Source organism: Momordica charantia, assembly GCF_013281855.1.
Source record: "Momordica charantia cultivar OHB3-1 chromosome 11 unlocalized genomic scaffold, Mcharantia_2.0 BLBB01000011.1, whole genome shotgun sequence".
Taxonomy (NCBI): Eukaryota; Viridiplantae; Streptophyta; class Magnoliopsida; order Cucurbitales; family Cucurbitaceae; genus Momordica; species Momordica charantia.
The window spans coordinates 6,197,265-6,216,759 of NW_028275159.1; the positions used below are offsets into that span (position 1 = coordinate 6,197,265).

Here is a 19,495-nt window from a genome sequence, read left to right on the forward strand (position 1 = left end):
AATTTATTTTTATTTGGTTAAATTATTGATTTAATCCTACTCATTCAAGATTAGTTTCAATTTTAATATATATAATTTTAAATAATTTAATCAACCATACCAGACATACACTCTCACATGATTTGTTGTATTAAAAAATAGTAATAATTAAAAATTTTAATTGGGTACTTATCATTTTAAAAAGTTGTGGTTAAATTTCAATTTCAATTTAGTACCTATAATTTAAAAATTTTTAATTTGTACGAATCTCTAAATTTGTGAATGTCAATTACAAGTTATTGATATATAAATGTGTGTATTTATGGAAAATGAGGTGGATAAAATATAATTCAAAAATGATTTATAAAGTTTAATAAACGGATCAAATTGAAACCAAATATAAGCTATAAAAAGTAAAATATGGAAAGAAAAAACTAATAATAAATATTTTAGATATCATTAAAGTAATTTGAGAAGGGATCTTATTAAAATATAACTCCACTATGTGCTTACAATACCATGAATCATCCTTGATTAGACCCCATCTCTCTACCTACTAAACCACCTTTCAAATGCGTGAAATTACTTAAATAACCCCAAAGTCATGTCAAACAAAATCAACTTGTACTGTACACAGTGTGACTCAGATTTATTTTTATTACAAAATGAATTTTGTTTTTCCTTTTTTTTACCGATGTTTGGCTTTCTAATTGTAATTCAACATGAAAATATTAGTAAGTTAAAAGAATACCGTTGAAATAAAAAATTACGAAAATATAAATTTTATGAAATTAGTTTCAAGAATATTACAGGTTTGAAATTGATAAATAATTTGGGGAAGTCGTGATATGCTATGTCATGGTACGTCTCTTCATGAAATATCTTACGAGCAGATAACAATTGTACTACAAGAATTTTAATTTTACTATTCTCTTCATGAAATCATCGGCAATTTCATACCTATGGTAAACTTGGTAATAAATCTGTCAAAACAACCCTATTTTACAAAATAGTTTTTCAAAGCTATAATATTTTTTAAAGTAGTTTGGACAAAATACATATTTTAAAAACAATAATATTTAAAAAAATATTCGTTGGTGTTACATAAACTAAACTCATTAATTAATATTTTATACGGCATACTATCTTCTATAAATTATCAACTTAATAATCAACCGTCTAAACTTATATAACCTATTATATTGTATAAAATTTAAACACAAACTCGTACTTACTAAAAATATGAGAAAAAACAACCGTGCAATATTTATTTAAGTAGACAAAAGTGGCCACTAAGTACATGGATAGTGTATTCACAGTTGATTGCTTCAAAAATTGTATTTGTATTAAAATAGTTAAAAAAAATGTCTAGTTCTAAAAATAGTGCAATGTTGTTGTTTATATTTAAAATTTAAGTGTTTTTTATATGTAATTTCAAATAATTTCAAAGTGGACAATTGATTTTTACTTTTTGAATTATAATAGCTACCTAGTTCTATCCTCAAATTGGTTAAGAATTATCTATATTTGTTTCATACTCTTATAGTTTGTATAGTTCAAACTTAGTAATTAATCTTGATTATTCAAAACTAGGTAATTAGGTGTGGTTAGTTTTAATTTTTATTTAATTGATTAATGACATTATTGATTGATGTAATTAGTGGACATTAATGTAATATGCTACATTAAAGTTTGATGTAATTAGTTATTTTGTCCTCTTTTTGCACAAAATATTTAGTTACATTGACAATTACTAATTCCTTCACTGATATTTATTGATGACCATCAATTGGGTACTTTATTTCTGATGGGCCTTTAACCAATCAAAACAATTATGTCAACAAAAAAAGAAAAAAAAAAGAGACCAATAAAAACAAATAATAGACAATTAATTAATATCAACAAATAAAATAGATTTGAGTGATTTCATTATCAAATAACTAATTTATATGAAATAATTTAACTAGTAAATTAGTTTTGGGTTATTATTATTATTACTATTATCAATTTTCAAAAAATATACATAAATTTTTCTATAATCGAACAAGTTAACACAACGTTTTCAAATATGGAAAAAACTTCCCATCTGAAGATTCACGAGGAAGCTCGTCCTGAATTCATATGTGGTCCGTAACATATAGACAAGTGGATCACATAGGAATTATACAAAATTAAAAAATTTACTGGTTTATATGCTATTGGACCATGCATGAAATCAAGATAAGCTTCCTCCTCAATCTTCAAGAGGGAAGTTTTGTCCTTCAAATATTCCGATTACAAAAATTTTGTTGGATCCACAAATCATTATTCAAGAATTCACATGCGTGCTTTCCATCGTCTTTCTAAGCACTACCTTTCGATTAATTTATTTAAACTTCATAAATTAAGTAAAATTGAATTAACTATGCGTTGAGAATAATATTGATTGGCTAATTAAATTTAGTTATTTATTTTTATATACCAATTTAGTTTTTCATTTACTCTTTGATAACTTAAATATTATTAAATAAAAGTATAGATACATATGACCAAATACTTAAACATCATAGTTATTCCATTCCACAATCAATTGCAATCGTGTAATATACCGAAGGAAAATTAATTACGAAATCCTTCATAGTCAAATAAATAAATTCGTCAATTAATTTTAAAAATTCCCTCTGACAAGTGAGCAGGCGTTTTTTAATTTGGATAAACGAATTATATTTAAAACCAATAATAACAATATTGTAAATATTTATTAAAAGCAGAGAATAATTTCCCCATTTTTTATTTCTATTTTTGTTGTTGTTGTTGCTTTCAGTGCAGAGGACAGATGGCATTAAATGGGTTGTTCACCTGTTTTTCTTACATCTCATGTGCCCTCTTTCTGAAATAGATATTACATTGATTTTCTTTTACACTTTTCACACTTGCGTAGGATTTATAAAAAGAACAATAATAATACATCATGCGTTAAAATATATATCTTTAATTAAAAAATCGAAAGTTGAAATCTTAATTTTTCCATTCGTTTGTGTAACAAAAGTTGGTCAAAATCGAGCTTATCAAAATCTGCTGATAGGGAGAACTTGAATGTCTAGAATGAGTAATTGGAAGGTTACTTGGCAAGGAAGAATCTGTATAAAGAAATAAATATTATGATGCTAACAAGTTAGTTTAGTTCGACTTTAGTAGAGAGATTGAGCTAGAATGCGATATCGTGAAGTACCTTATTTATAGGTTGGGGTATCGACTGACTGTTGGACATGTCAGGCCGAAGGCCGACTTGTTGGACTCGCATGAAATACCTTAATATTATTTAGGGGTATTCTCGTCTAGAATTTGGCTAAATATGGAATGTCCTTCCTCCTTGAACTATTTGTTTTAAAAAATGATATATATTAAATAAAATAGATGAAGTTGGTATTTCGGACATCCAAAAATCTATTAATTCTATATTAGAATAACCTTTATTTGTACAAGCCACCAAATCAAAACTTACCAAATCTTTGATGGTTAATTAGGTGAGACTTTTAGAAATATGAATACTACTCTAATTTACTATTAGCCACATCAACATCATATGATATATATCTTAAAAAAAATTATAGTGTAAATAGAGGAAATTAATACTCTTATGATATCAAAAAATTTATGTTTGATTACTAAATCATAACTAAAAAAACTAATTAAAAAACAATACTACAATCAAATGGAGACACTCTCAAATATTTATCACTATTCTTACATCCAATTAAGTTAAAAACCAACTTAATTTAATATATCAGGAAAAAACATCATTTAATATTGAAAATGCATAAATAAAAAACAAAAGATAACCTCATATCACACAATAAAAACTAAACAAAACCCACTAATCAATCTTATCAAAAACATCCAAAAAAAAAAAAAGAAAAAGTTTGCTTCCAAAAAATGGACTCCATATTTTTCCTCTACAAAATCAATACACACATCCAAATTCCAATAAAAACACAAAGAAAGTGCAAAAAAACCCTAAAAATTGGCTTGGCTGTCTGCCATTAACAATTCTTGGAGTGTACAAAACAAAACCCATGCACTCTTCAAAAAAAGTTCATGTATATGAACACAAGGTGCGCTCGCGCTCGGTTTTCCAATAAAGGAACCCAAAAAATAAACGTATTGGAATTTCGAGGCTGCCATTTGACAAACATGCCCTTGCGCCACGCACTCAACAATCCAACTACCAGAAAACTTTTAACTACCGTCGTCTATACGGGCTCGGTTGATCTGGACCGTTGGATTGGTGTGGACGTTGCTGGGACTGGGATCGGACGAGTTTCAGTGGGCGAAGGGTGGGTTATACTGTAGGAATGGGTGCAGCGGATTCTGTGTCGTGTTTGGGAGGTTAAAACTGTGAGACCCGGTTTGTTTTCTCTTCTTTGACTTTGACAACTGAGTTTGGAAAAGGAAAAAAAGAAAAAAATTGAATTCCATGTTTTGTCCAACTTTGAGAGTTGTGTGAGTCTCATGAACCATTTTCGTTTAAATGTTGAAAACGTCTAAAAATATTTAACAGAGATTTAAATTTTAGAAGGTGGCTTCTAAATTAGAAATTTAATACATATAACTGGAGAATGATACCGCTCGTACCCCATGTATCTCATAATAGTCCATAACTTTGCTTTTGGTTCCACCAAAAATGCCTCATACCAATAGAGATAATTGTCCTTTCTTATATACCCATAATTATTCACTTCTCTAACCAACGTGAGACTTTGTTTGCATTCCTTACAAACCCAACAATAATAACTAAGATTTATTAGATATAAAAGTAAAAATTTAAAGATTTATTATCAATTTTGTAGAGTTTAGAAACTTATTAAATACAATTTTTAAAATTTACTAATCTATACGCTTTTTAAAGTTTCAAAATTTTATTAGGCACACCCTCCCAATTTCAATCATTAAATTTATAATTAAAAAAGTTAGAAATATTATTTTGGTTTTTCTACTTTTAACTTTGGTTCATTTTGATCCCTGTATTTTCACAACGTTCATTTCAATTTTTGTTCATGTACTTTTGAAATATATGCTTTGATTTTGATCCCTCTCTTTTTATCCGGTCCCTTCATTTTTAATATTTACTCCATTTCTTCTTATCACAATTCTAGAACAATATTTTATTTATTAAATTTATTGAATCATAGCCATAATACATAGATAAAATTTATGTTAAAAATTTAAAATAAAAATTAAAATCATAACTTTTTTTCAAAATACTAAATAGTAATCACGATTTTGGTTGCTATTTCTTACATTTTATTTCTCTTCATCATTTTGGTGGAGGATGACTGAGGTAGGGTCAACTAAAGGAGTCTTTGGTCTAATTTAATGATGACATAATATTATAATGTTTGTATTAAAAGAATAAGTTGTTAGTTTTTATGATATTAATTTAATTTTGTTGTTGACTAATGGGTAAAATTCTTTTGTTATGCATCTTCATATTAATAATATTTTAAGGCTATTATTTATTGTGCATAGAATGTGTACTTTATTAATGGTTTTCATTCCTTCAAAATGGTAGCCATTTCCCTCAAAAGTCACCACCTCCACTCAAATATTTAGTCAATTAATTCCATTTTGATTGTCCAATCTTATTGAGTCCACTTTCATTTTAGACTATACCTAATTATTCAAATAATAATCAAGTATAATTTAAAATAATAGCTAAAATGTTTATTTTTTTAGAGGAAAACAATAGCTAAAATGTTGGGTGATATTGTTTTATCACAAGTTTGTATATATTGTAGTTGGTTTTGTGGATAAGAAAGCGTTGTTCGAACTAAAGCTTGACATCTACACAGGAATGAAATATAGATAAAAATTTGAAGGAGGTCAAACAAATATGAAAAGACATTAGCACAGACTGGTACTTGTCAAGCATCATTTTTTGCGTGTATCATTAACTGGCTGAATGCAAATAGTCCTCGAATAAGGTAGAATATAAAAATTGAAAGTGTAGCTAAAAGAAAATGTACTCCATAGATAATATTTTCTATTAAATGACTCGTGAAAAAAAATATATTTAATTAGTCATTTTTTATGCAAGGTATAAGAGCTAAAATGAAATTATTGGAAGTTTATAACACATGAAAGTTGAAGTATCAAAGTAGGGTATACAATCGTAATAATATATTCGTTATTTTCCGTTTATTCAACATAAATATTTATTTCATTTAAATATAATAATAAATTACTGGTAAAATCAACGAGTTATTATCTTCTCATTCTACCACTTTTAAAAATATATTAAAAATTTACCACATGTATTTAATAATATTGAATTATATATATAAAAAATTATATTACCAGAATTATATTATCACTTAGACAATAACTAATTACGTTTTCCTCACGATTAATCAAATATAGACCTAACTATTGACTTTAAAATGAGGGTGATGGTTTATCCAATAAATCAACAAGAGTATTAAAATGGATCAATAAAAAGGTTAGATTAATTTAGCCCAAAAAAAAAAAACTAAGCAAAGTCAATGATGATGAATTCCATCTCCACTCTTAACAAAATTTTCCACATTCAACAAGAAAAAAAAGGGGAAAGAAATCAAAGTTATTTATTTATTTATTTATTTTTAAATAGAGTCAAAAGCCACCCCTTCCACAAATTGAGTTGCCAAATGGGCATCCAACTTTGATGTACAATTGTGGCCAAAAATGGTGTCATGAGTACACTTGTCTCTACGTAAAAGAGTCAGATGCTATTTCTTTTTATTATTCTTCTTCTTAGGGCCAAAGCCAATGACTTTTAACTTAAATATTATTTTAATACTTTGTTCAATTTTGGTTTCTAATTTATTTTAGCAAAATTTAAGTATACTTCAAAAAAAGAAAAAAAGATTACACAAACTGAGATACAAATATAACAAAATTTTTGCCAATAAACGATAAGAACACCTACAAAAAAGTCAACCATGCAATTCAAACGTACAAAAAAAAAATAAAAAAGAAAACACATGTGTCGTAAATGAGACAAACAAAAAAAAAAAACTCATCTATAGAAATCCAAACAGACCTTCGATTTTTCATGGAAGAATTTTATGATTTATTGATAAATTTTTAGTGGTTTTAAAATTTTGGATTTAGTTCACTTTAAAATATTTATTTTAGTTTTAAAATCTTAAAAAATAACTATTTTATAAATAAATATGTTGAGATAATAATTAAATTTATCCAACTAACCAGCCTAAGATTTTAGGTTGGGTGGTGGTTTATTCATCAACATGGTATAGAAAATAAATTATACTTAAATACCCTCATTCCCAAACACACCCTTACTTGTCAAATTCGTGACACTTAAATTTGATAAATCGAGCTTGGGCCTGTTGAGACGAATAATTGGGCTTGGGCCCAAAACTAAGGATGGTTGGGCTTGAGCCCAAAGCGACGAACGATCGGTCCCATGCATACCAATCTCGCTCGCTGTTTGCCGCCATTGCTGCTGAGCTTCGCGTTCTCGCCGAGTCTATCTTCGAATGAAGAAAGTGAGGGACCGTCTTCTCAAAACCTTTTGCAGAACCTTCGTCACTCTCCAAAACCCTAAACCCCAGGTTTCTCTCTCCCTCTCTATCTCCTATCCGTTCATGTTCCATACTGTGGCTTAACTTGGAAGAAAATGGCGCAACAGATGGAGGATCTGGCAGAAAGATACAGTTACAACCCTGTTTTGAGATGGAATCCTCAGGTGGAGGAGTATTTCATGAAGGCTTACGGAGCGGAGCATTTCGCCCTCATTTCTAGAGCTCTAACGTACTATTCTTCTTCTTTTTCACTTTTATACTATTGTCTTCTCCATAGACATGAGCTCCATAATGCTCTGTATGGTCGCCAATCGCCAATAGAAACAGGACCGACTGAATTTAATTTTCATCAGTACTGTTTTTGAATGTTTACTCAGTTGATCTTGATTAAAGTCTTAGTGTAATCACGGGTGTTGAGATTCTAAATGTGCATGATTACTTATACGCAAGCGCCAATATGTCATATTTTTAGGAAAATATAGGAGTTTTTGTTATTGAATTTGTGAAACTATTGCATTTTTGTCCACGGCGTATTTATTTTAACTTCTTTATAAATGTCTTTTATGTTCCGTCATAACACAAATTATCATGTTTATTCTTACGCTTTCAGTTATTTGAAGCACGTCATTATTCGTATTGTGCCTATCGTACCCGGAGATTCTGCTGCAATGAAATAGTTTGGTTACAAACTTTAGTAATGGGTATTTAATATACCAGCGATGCAAGAAAAAAAGTTGCTTAGAGTACCTGTCAACGATATCTGCAAATATTCACCATTAGTTAAACATTGGGATAGTTCAATTTTGGAGGACACTGTTCCTGATTTTCTGTGCAACTTCACACAGCCATTTGCAACACTAGTTGTTGCTCGCTATCTAATAGTACTGTCCATTTAAAGGTGCAAATAATATATCGTGTGCGGTGCATTAGCATCTGACATCGAGATTGATATATTGTTAACAAGTATTTGTTACGATCTTATGTTTGTGGTGGTACTAATATTTTACGTAGATGATATACTCAAAATATTTTATCCTAATGACCAGGCATCCATCTGGCTATTCATGTATACGCGTAAATACACTCAAGTCCACAACCAATACTATTATTGAGAAGTTATCAACTATTGTCAAAGAAACGGGATATTCAAATTTTGAAAATACAACATTGAATGGTGGTGATGTTGATGTCAATGGTATTGAACTTATGCAAAGTGGCAGCCAGAGGGCCTCAGTGAGGATTGAAGATGAGAAAAACCCAATTGGTAAACAGTATCAACATCCATCCATCTCAAGGTGTCAGGTACCTGGGTTAGACTATGTTGTATTTGTAAGGGGTTCAGGACCACACACAATTGATTATGGTTATGCAAATGGCAGACCTCCAAAAGAAGTGATTGTGAGCCGAAAATGTGCTGAAGCAGTTCTTCGAGGTGCTCAGGTAGCTTTTTTTTTTCTTTTTTTTTTCTTTTTGTGAGATTGTTATGCAGAACAACACAAAAATTCTATTGGCATTTTTATTGGAATTTGTTAGAATTCATATAAATGAATTAAATTTACCCAATCCATTAGTTTAAGCTTTTGAGTTGAGCGGTGGTTTATTCATCCTTAAGATGGTATCAAAGCGAGAAGTCCTGTGGTCGAATCCCTGCGCAGTTGTTTCCTCCCAATTTATTATGATTTCCACTTGTTGGGTCTTGATGTAATTTTTCAAGCCCACAAGTAAGGAGTGTTAGAGTCCATATAAATGAATTAAATTTACCCAACTCATTAGCTTAAGCTTTTGGGTTGAGTGGTGGTTTATTCATTTTTAAGAGAATTCTTTTACAAAAAATTATATATCTATTTATTATAATTTAAATTTCCTATTTTTTGTTTCTACTAATCTTGGTTGTTCGTTTATCATGTAGCCATTTTTCTGATCGTAGTTTCATGTAGGTCTATGTTCCTGGTGTTATGGCTTGCAGTGCTCATGTTGAGAGAGGGGACGTAGTTGCTGTTTCAGTTGCTGTGGAGCAGCCTGGGCTAGATGGTGGATGGAGTCTTGGTATTACTCGAGGGACTGTTGTGCAGGGCTTACCGACTGGTAGGAAGTGCCTTCATAACTTGATTAACTAAACTTTAGTTTCTTTAGTCTAACATTCTAAGGCGCTAAGCTTGTAATTTTTTCTTTTGGTAATTGTTATTGGTCTTGGGCAACTATAGAGGATATCAGTTAGAGTTAGGGATAATCTATTTTGTTTAAAAGGATGGGAGGCCGTTTTTAGTAATCACTTTCGTTCTTATATATGTTATTTCTCATTTGTTTGGAAGACCTATGTAGCTTTGTTTACTTGATGTAGTCCTCTGCTTAGAATAGATATCTTTTCCATTTCATTAGGAGAATTATTATCTCCAGAAAATATGTGTAGTTCAATCATTTTCCCCACTGTCTCGTGCTTTACTCTAGCTGGTCCGAAGTTAACTTTTAGTTCTATTTTTTGGGTTAGAAAACAAGACTAATTTAACTGCATTATTATTTTGACTATTTTTCTGATATTTAGAGGTTATAATAAGTAATGTTACACTTTCATTGTTTTTTTAATTGCAGATCCTTATCATTCTGAAAGGAGTGGGTTATATATTGGCCAAGGAACAACGGCATTGTCAAGGGCTGGAATATTTCGTGTTACAGAAGGAATTGCAGTGGACATGAATAATAGAGTATTTAAACTACCATCCTTTCATGGTACATTTATCCTTGTACCTTAGTTTATTGTACTTTTTTTTTCAATACGAGCACCAATGCAACCTGAGCGTAGCTCAACTGATTAAGGCATATATCCCCAATTAAAAGGTCGTGAGTTCGAAATCTCACTCCACATCTTGTTGTACCAAGGAAAGGGAAAAATATTAAGCCTAAGCCTAAGTATACAAAAGAGTACTTGGTGGTCGGTTTGTATGGTTCTGTTTGTATCATTATTTGTCTATAGGATTGGAACTTAATCTTAACATTTTGTCTGTAATTGTGATTGTTTTACATTAACATATTTGCTTTTAAGATTAATATTTTCTCTTTGACAGATGTGCTTGAGGGAGAAATATTTCTTCAAAACCTACCAAGCATCGTCACTGCTCATGCTTTAGGTAATTTCAACAGCCCTATATTTGTTTTAGCAACTTCAAAGTTTACGTTTCACTATGAAGTTTCTTCAGATTTGGATTCTATAATGAATTTTGTTGAACCATTATTATAAAATTTTCCTAGTTTGTCGTTCTTTCACATGTATCCTTGTTTTGTTTTTTATTTATAAAGATGCATGTTTTGATTTCCTCAATCCCATTTCACACCTTTAGATCCCCAAAAAGGTGAACGTATATTAGACATGTGTGCGGCACCTGGGGGGAAAACAACTGCAATTGCAATTCTTATGAAGGATGAAGGCGAGGTCATTGCTGCTGATAGGTCTCACAATAAGGTACAATTATGAGCTGGATATATGGCCAAGGGGACTTCAATTCATCATAATATCATAGCTGCTTCCTATATGTGCCAAGCATTCTTGTTATGAACTCCATGCTGTTAATTGTGCTTGGTATGAAAATTTTATTAGTATATATCTTCAACAGTGGGTCCTCTTTTAAGAGTCTATTGCTAAGAAACTAAGAGAAGTACTGAAGTATATTGTTGGCATTATTAAGAGTGATTACTTGTAAATTTTTTCACTTGTCAAAGAAGTTGTATTTTTTTAAAAGCAGATGTAATTTTCACTAAATAGTTTGGTGGATTTGGAAACATGAATGACTACTGTAGTAATCTATGTTGTTATTGGAGTCCGACCTCAACTTTTTTCGTTCCTTTACGTTTCACATCTCCATGCACTGTTGAACAATTCAAGCATTGTTTTTCATATCCTGGATTTAGACCGTGGAGGCTATTTCTTTTTCCAAGAATATTTTTAAATACTTTCGCATTGGTCTGCTTTCTTTGTTAATCCTTTCTCAAATTTATGTTCAGGTGATGGATATTCAGAAACTGGCTGCTGAGATGGGGTTGAGTTGTATAACTACCTATAAGCTTGATGCTCTTAAATCTGTCAATCGAAAAACTGATTCCTGCAAAGGCACCACTTCGGTTTGCATTGATACTAACAATGGTGTTGAAAAGCTGTCCGCAACTACTGAAGTGTTGGGAGTTGATGAGACCATAAAGCAAAATGGTAGGTAATCTTTTCTCTTATGGCTTTAAGAAACTACTATTTATTAGTTTATTTTTATAAAAAAGTAATACTGACATGTTATGTGAATTGAATAGGGGTTTTGATTCCCCATCCTTTGGGGCTGTATCACAAATGTTAATAAACTTCCATGATTCCTCTTAAACATGCTGTGCATTTGTTATGATGGGTATTTTTTAATTGAAAAGTCCTTGAAGCTCAATTATCTAAATCCGAATTAGTTAGTTCTTGACTATTATGATTGCTCATGAAAATTCCTTGAATCTTGATAATCTAAATTTGAAAATTTGTATTGTTTATTCTTTGTTTGGGTATAATTTTATTACTTTTTGGATTCCTTTTAAGAACTTGTATTGGTCACCTTTTATTATTTTTTTGAAGGAAGAACTCTTTAACTTGAAGCTTGGACGAAAGAGCAGTATCACACTTATTACCATAGTTCTGTTCTTTCCAGTCTCACTTATTTGACTGCAGCATATATATGATTGCAAATTAGATCAGTTTCTTATAAACTTTTATCAACCATGGAAAAGTGAATGAGTGAACTTTTGTTAATGAAGCTGACCTAAAGAAGAATGGTAGGAGGCCACGGAATGGTCCAGGAAGAAATAAATGCGTGGGTGGTAGAGTCGAAAACTCGAAAGGTTTTGCCCCCAACAGCTTTGACAGAGTCCTTCTGGATGCTCCTTGTTCAGCCCTCGGTTTAAGACCTCGACTATTCGCCGGGGAGGTAAAATCACTTCATTTCTTTCCAAATGCATCTTTTACGTTCATATCTCTATAATGTTCAAGTCCAACCAAAACTTGAGGTCAATGTATTGTTTTTGCCAGGAAACAATTGCATCATTAAAAAACCATGCAAAGTATCAGAGACGCATGTTTGATCAAGCTGTTCAACTAGTCCGCCCGGGTGGAGTCATTGTATATTCAACGTGAGTATGCAACTTTGTCGGTATAATTTGGATAAAATGTCTGCTCTTGGAACTTAATAACTCAGGAACTTAATGTTTAATTCTCTCTCTTTAATAACTTAAGAACTTTGTTCGGTAACCTTTTCGTTTTTTGTTTTTTCGTCTTTTAAAATGGAGCTTATAAATAGTTTTCCTTATTTCTTTGTTTTGTTAACTTCTTTCCAATAACAGTTCAAAATTTAAGCCAAATTTTGTTTTTGAAATTTAAAAACTTATTTTTGTTTTTAAATTTGACCGAATAATGAAATGTGTTTAAGAATGGTGAAAAACAAACCCGAAAATTGAGGAAGCATAGATTTTAAAAATAGAAAACTAAAAACGAAATGGTTACTAAAAAATGAGGCCTTAAAAAGCCTTGATATCTCTTAGAGCTGGATGCTCGGATCCCAAGATAATTATTTTGGAGATAAGCTTAATTCATATATTGTCATACATTGAGCTTAATTCTAATATTGTCTTGCAAATACGTTGAAAGGACTTGGTTTGGTCTCCAAAGTATAGAAATAGTTGCCCTGATTTCTTTTTACTTGTAATAATTAATATTATTTTGAATTTCGTTGTGGTCATTAATTTCAACTGAACCTTTTTGTAATATTTTTACATTGTCAGCTGTACAATAAACCCGGGTGAGAATGAAGCTTTGGTTCGATATGCGTTGGATACATATAAGTTCTTAACCTTGGCACCACAGGTTAGATTGTACATGATTACAGTTTCCTCACCGTTTTTTTTTTAATCTTTTTCATCACCATAAGTTCTTAACCTTGGCACCACAGGTTAGATTGTACATGATTACAGTTTCCTCACCGTTTTTTTTTTAATCTTTTTCATCACCAAGAGACCGAGTTTGCGATTTCGAACCCTTGTAAATGGTGCCAGCCTTAAGGTCTTTTGGTTGAAAAAGCAAAGTCTCAATTTAATATATAAAATTGATAAAAAACGTAGAATCTATATTTGTTTCAAAAAAGCATTTTATGCCAATGATAATGTAAACGGGGTCGTTTAAGGGAGGAAGGTAATGCAATAGATAGGTATAACATCTTGAAGCTTTGCTCTTTTAGTATACAGTATACACTGACTTTGAACAATCCGAGTTTTCTGGTTCACATTAATATTTGCAACTTTGTTGTATTTCAGCATCCAAGGATTGGAGGGCCTGGCCTTGTTGGTCATTTTGAGTTTGCCGATCATTCTGTGGAGTAAGTGCTTTGACTTGGTGTTAGTTTTCTAGTTATTCATATACTTGACTTTGAGTTAATTTAAATTTAAAGTTTCATTTTCGAGAATCGAATCCTAAATTTAAATTTCCCACAAACCAATTCCAATCATATAATATTCAACCCATCAAACACTCAAAGTTGAGCCATGGAAATGCCTAGCCCCATTGAAAAGACTTGAAACTTTCCAACAAAACCAAGTAGATTAAGAAGTTCCCAAACTCAATGATAAAATACTCAAACTAACTAAAAAGAGTTCAACATGACCTAAATAACCATTTCCACAAAAATAGTTGTCCAGCCACAAAAATGCACGTAACTAGTCACAAATATACCAGAACATGAAAACTTAACGAATGGCCAATGTAAATAGCAAAGGACTAAAGGGCTTAGAGGGAATAGGTTCAAACCATAGTAGCCACCTATCTAGGATTTAATATCCTACGAGTTATCTTGTCAACTAAATGTGGTAGGGTTAGGCAGTTGGCCCGTGATTAGTCGAGGTGAGACAGAAGGAAAAATATATGTATTGGAAGGAGTTCTACGAAGGAAAGAGGTGCAAAGAGATCATGAGAAAAAAGACGAGTAGAAAGGGAGGAACTTTAATGAGAGCAAGTGAATGTTGGATAGTGTATAGATTTCAAGAGCTGAATGTAAGTGACATTCAACTGTATGTTTGTCATGTGCTTGGTTTTGCAGGGAATGGTTAAGACCCGGTGAAGAACACCTTGTTCAAAGGTTTGATCCATCGTCGCCTCTCGATACAATTGGATTTTTCATCGCCAAGTTTTCTGTTGGCTCTAAAGATTCTGTACAGCAAGATCATATTGCACATGCGTCATGATCGAAAACAGAATCGAAATTCTTGTTTGTTAACATTCTGTTGTAGAAGTGTTGATGAATACAATTGTTCTCGATATCTCGTCAATTTATTAATTTTTATTGCGGTACTTGACCATACATTGCTATGAAATATTATGATCCAATGATGTATTCAACCTTTTATTATTGATTAACAATATCGCTAATGCCAATATGTCTGCGATATTATAATTTGATACTTCCCTAATCAAGTCACAATTTGATTACCACATGATCTTTGAGCCATGGATGTGATGACTCTTTGAACATTCACTTCTATTATTTTAGATTATGGCTGCCAAGACACCCAAGTTTGTCCGGTGACATCATTAAATATGGTAGTGCAAAAAATTTTCATAAGGCAAAATTATATATCATAATTTTTTATATAATTTTAAAAATTTATAATGAAGTTACATATCTCGGTCTCTACTATGTTATATATATATATATATATATATATATATTTTTGGCTTTGTTGCTTGGTTACTAAAAGTACCCTTTGAAGAATCCAATGCACTAGCTTGTGACAGAGAATTGGCTTAAAAAGGTTGATTTTGATCTTTAAAGGATAGTGATTATGTCTCTTGTAACAAATTGGGTGCTCACCAAGTAGACCCAATTTCTTCAAAATTCTATTAAACTCCTCATGAGTTAGCCTAGTAATAAGGATCCATGTAAATAGCAAAGAGTTTAGAAAGAACGAGTTCAAATCATAGTAGCCACCGACTTAGGATTTGATATCCTACGAATTTCCCTGGTAATCAAATCATTAGGGTTAGACAGTGTCATGTGAGATTAGTCAAGACGCGTACAAGAAACAATCACGAGTATAAAAAAGAAAAAAAGTTCCTATTACTTACCGAAACGAACCAAATTTCAAGAGCTATCAGATGAATTCAACACAAAAATAGCTGATTTTATTGAAGTTACTTTCAGTTTCAGTCACACCATTACTAGCTAAGATGAGAAACAGTAAAACTAATACAGAAGTATAAAGAAACTAACCTTATTTGTTTGAGTGAACGTGAATGGATTGATTGTCAAGCCCTGGCTGGTTCTGAGACTCGTTTGGCTTCAAGTGTCTTCTCGTATTCCTCAATGGATTTGAAGAGCTCCGAAAAGTTTCCTTTCCCAAACCCACCACACCCTCCTTTCTGGTACTCTTTCCCCTCTTCATCTTTCATCATGCATCCCACTCTCTGAATTATCTCAATAAATATGGTAGGCCTGCAAAACCATGTTTCAGTTTAGTCAAGTTTATGCTCAACGGTTTGACATTGACATGAAAGGATCATTAATGCCGAACATAAAGGGGTTTGACATAGATATGATCATTAATGGCGAACATAAAACCAAGACTTGATATTTCAATTAACATCTATATTTAAACCTTCCAGTGGTGTGTGCTTTTCAGACGCGTTTTGGAAGATCTTGACCAAATTCTATAGTCCCGTCAATTTGCATTTCCCTTTTGGTATTGAAGATTTTTGTAGGAGGCAGGTTTTCTCGCTACTTTATGGGAAATTTGGCTTGAGATAACCAATAGAATTTTTATGGGGAGAGATCCTTTAAGAGCTTATTTGATTTGATACTTCCTGTGGGGTTGGTTTCTAAGATTTTTAGTAGTTATGAGTTAGGTGTTATTCTTTTAGATTGAAACTGTTGGGCCTTGTATATTTTTTCATTTCTCTCCGTGAAAGCTTGGTTTGAAACACCTACATTTAAATCCTTGGTTAATGGTCTCATGGAAAAGAGCAAAATCAGTGGATTCTTAATCCCCCGTTTCCTTTCCTCATTTTCTGCGATTATATCTATGATAAGCAAATGATTGTACCCACAGAAGGGATGATCAATGGATATGGGAAAAACAGGGAAGCAAGCTAATAATGTTATATACAGAGACTACAGCAATTCGAAGTTTATGAAGATATTATGTGAAAAATTCAGTAAGAATTTGAAGCAGAATTTAAAGAGGGCAGAAGAAATGCTTTGAATTACGCACCTATCTCCCACAGGCTTGGTGAAGATCTGAAGCAGAGTTCCTTGATCGTCTCTATCCACCAGAATCCCCAATTCTTCACACTCCTTAATCTGTTCATCCGTCAGCACATCTCCCGCCCTGTTCTTCAGATTCTTGTAATACGTCGGCGGCGGCGACGGCATGAACTCGAATCCGCCGATGCCACTTCGCTTCCTCATCTCCCTCAAGGTTCTGAAGATGTCCTCGCTCACCAGTGCCAAATGCTGCACTCCTGCTCCTTCGTTGTGCTCCAAATACGTCTGTATTTGGCTCTTTCGCTTTGTTCCGTAAACCGGTTCGTTCATTGGTAGCAAAACCGTTTCCTCATTGTTCGCCAGAACCACCGAATTCAATCCGCTCTCGCTCGTCCCCACATCTTCCGCCGTGAACTCAGCAAACTCGTGGAATCCAGTGAATCCCTTCACGTAAGATATTGCCGGTCCCAACTCCGGCACGTTTCCGACGGCGTGGTCCAATCTTCGAATTCCGAAATCCAGCGGATAAGAAGCGATCTCCTCCATGGCCTCGAATCTCGGCAAGAACCACGAGCCAGGTTTATCCTCGGCATCATCGCCGGAAACCGGGCTTTTGTAGCTAATGTATCGTAAAACGACGTCGCCGTACAAGTGAACTTCCGAGAGAACTGCGCGATCATCGAGAACGATCGGAGGAGACGACGGTTTCGCACCGTGTGCGACACTGGTTCTGAAGGCGATCTCGGCGTCTTCAACCTCAAGAGCAATCGCTCGAACGCCTAATCCATGGGTGCCGGAGAAGGCACGGCAGGCGGAGTGGTCGAAACTAGGGATTGAAGCAGTAGAGGCCGGGCTGAGGTTTTCGCCGGCGGCTATGGAGGGAGAATAAGGTGCGGTGAAGAGGAAGCAAAGCTGGCCGGAACGGAGGAGGTACGAACCGTGAGTCATATTTCCGGTGGAGAGGTCCGATCTGGCCACAATGGGCATGCCGAGCCCCCAAGAGAATCTCCGAGCCGCGTTCGTAGCGTCGGTACACCAGTACTCAATGTGATGGAACCGCTTAACCTTAAACCGGTCTGATTTCGGATTTGTACGAACGAAATTCTTGAATCCTTTGAGCTTGAACTCCGTCTCGGAGCCGCCGTCCGCCGCCTCCGCCGGAGCTCTGACATTTTCAGCCTCCTTCCCCATGGCGCTGCTTCGAAAATGGTGGATCAATCCAGTACGACGCAGGAAGATGTAATCATAAATACCGAAAACGAAGACGTGGGGTTCTGCCACGTGGAGGGTTATGATTGGGTTATATTTCTGTATTGGTTAGATTGACACGTGGGACGATCTGGCCGAGTTGTTTCGGGTCGGGTCGGGTATTCGATTGACCTGGTTACGTGGCGAGTTTATCGAGTAGCGGCAGGATAAGACTCTGAGAAACTTGTCTAGCGCGTGGCGCGTGGTGGAGTGCCGTGACGGAGAAGTCTATGTTCCGTAAACCAGGCGTTTGGATTGGACGGAAAAAACAAAGAAAAGAAAAATCTACAAGCTATATTTTTTTAATTATTTATTTTTAAATTCGAAGTAAATATTTTTTAATTTATAACTTTTTCAAACAAGATAATATTAACAAATTAAATTAATTTTTTATTTAAAGTGGGTTTAATACAGCTTTTAATTTAAACCATTGTTTTTTTAGTAATCATCTCTAAAGAATTTAAACTATGACCTTTTTAGATGATCATCTTATATATATATATATATATATATATTTTTTTTTTTTAATTTTAGAATGGATTAAACGTTTTGATATAATTAATTTTTTGTTTAAAGCAATATAATTTTTTAAAAATATTTTATATTTATCACTAAACATAGTCCACTTCAAAAACTATACCGAACACGTTGTAAATTAGTCATTTTTTCTGAAGTGCCTTGTAGAAAAAAATAGTTTTATTTAAAAGGTTTTTTTTTTCCAAAAGTTTTTTTTGAATGGTTGTCAATTTTTTATTTGGTTGTATCTTGCCACTTTAGACTTTTGGAAACATGTAGGTCCACGTGTTTATCTTAATTTTATTAATAAATTCATTCCATTCCCCAAAAAGAAAAAAAAAGTAATAAAATAATAAAATAATATATCCTAAAGCGAGTTCAAAACATTATTTATTTTTCTAATGAGTTTGAAATTCCTTTGATTAAACTAAAGAAAAAAGGTATACATAAATTGTCACAAATGTATTAAATCTCCTTTATTTGTACCACACGATTATTTTATTTTTAGACACCACAATTTCAGGAATTACATTTCTCTTTTGCCAACCAAATAAATGTACTCAGAAATCCCAACAAAGAATATGCCGAGAAAATCTATAGAAACTGTTGAATTATTTTCGTAGTATATATTTATAAAAATGTTTAAGATTTATTAAAAAAATATATAATAATAAAACAGAACAATATAATTTAGTTATTTTGTGAATGATATTCTTGTATTTTAAGATGGTTTTAATCTTCTTCTAATTTGTGGATATATTTTATTTTCCTACCATATTGTTGCTTATTCCATATTTATAATTTAAGAGGAGTTTCAGAACTATTAATCCCTAAAAAGTAAGAAGTACCATAAGAATAAATTAAAAAGTGCATCACAAAAAATTGAATCAACTTTATTATTTATAATAATGATTCGTATTAATA

The 19,495-nt window shown here is 32.5% G+C and overlaps 2 protein-coding genes across 4 annotated transcripts; one reads left to right on the forward strand and one right to left on the reverse strand.

The window, feature by feature from the left end:
• Window positions 1–7,418: 7,418 nt before the first annotated feature.
• On the forward strand, window positions 7,419–15,036 carry LOC111007377 (NOL1/NOP2/sun family protein). Its single transcript, XM_022279731.2, has 13 exons — window positions 7,419–7,574; window positions 7,652–7,773; window positions 8,591–8,984; window positions 9,482–9,629; window positions 10,134–10,271; window positions 10,607–10,669; window positions 10,880–11,001; window positions 11,541–11,742; window positions 12,321–12,490; window positions 12,592–12,692; window positions 13,341–13,422; window positions 13,869–13,930; window positions 14,648–15,036. The coding sequence occupies exons 1-13, from the start codon at window positions 7,500–7,502 to the stop codon at window positions 14,790–14,792; spliced, it is 1,824 nt and encodes a 607-aa protein (XP_022135423.1). The 5' UTR covers window positions 7,419–7,499; the 3' UTR covers window positions 14,793–15,036.
• On the reverse strand, window positions 13,643–18,036 carry PDS1 (4-hydroxyphenylpyruvate dioxygenase). 3 transcript variants are annotated; one of them, XM_088119676.1, is made up of 3 exons: window positions 16,815–18,036; window positions 15,818–16,039; window positions 13,643–13,923 (listed from the first exon to the last, which is right to left on the reverse strand). In XM_088119676.1, the coding sequence occupies exons 1-2, from the start codon at window positions 17,996–17,998 to the stop codon at window positions 15,853–15,855; spliced, it is 1,371 nt and encodes a 456-aa protein (XP_087975802.1). In that variant the 5' UTR covers window positions 17,999–18,036; the 3' UTR covers window positions 13,643–13,923; window positions 15,818–15,852. The 3 variants fall into 3 exon arrangements, with proteins under 3 accessions (XP_087975802.1, XP_087975801.1, XP_022133142.2); XM_088119675.1 differs by lacking the exon at window positions 13,643–13,923 and adding an exon at window positions 15,347–15,566; XM_022277450.2 differs by lacking the exon at window positions 13,643–13,923 and having other exon boundaries at window positions 15,704–16,039.
• Between the last annotated feature and the right edge of the window lie 1,459 nt (window positions 18,037–19,495).

What these genes read in the sequence shown, in the direction of transcription:
- LOC111007377 (XM_022279731.2), top strand. Translation starts at nt 7,500, where the DNA reads ATGAAGAAAGTGAGGGACCGTCTTCTCAAAACCTTTTGCAGAACCTTC. An exon ending in TGAGACCATAAAGCAAAATG is followed by an intron (nt 11,743 to 12,320) that starts GTAGGTAATCTT and finishes TTGTTAATGAAG; the next exon opens with CTGACCTAAAGAAGAATGGT. An exon ending in TCTTAACCTTGGCACCACAG is followed by an intron (nt 13,423 to 13,868) that starts GTTAGATTGTAC and finishes GTTGTATTTCAG; the next exon opens with CATCCAAGGATTGGAGGGCC.
- PDS1 (XM_088119676.1), bottom strand. Translation starts at nt 17,998, where the DNA reads ATGGGGAAGGAGGCTGAAAATGTCAGAGCTCCGGCGGAGGCGGCGGAC. An exon ending in ACCAAGCCTGTGGGAGATAG is followed by an intron (nt 16,040 to 16,814) that starts GTGCGTAATTCA and finishes ATGGTTTTGCAG; the next exon opens with GCCTACCATATTTATTGAGA.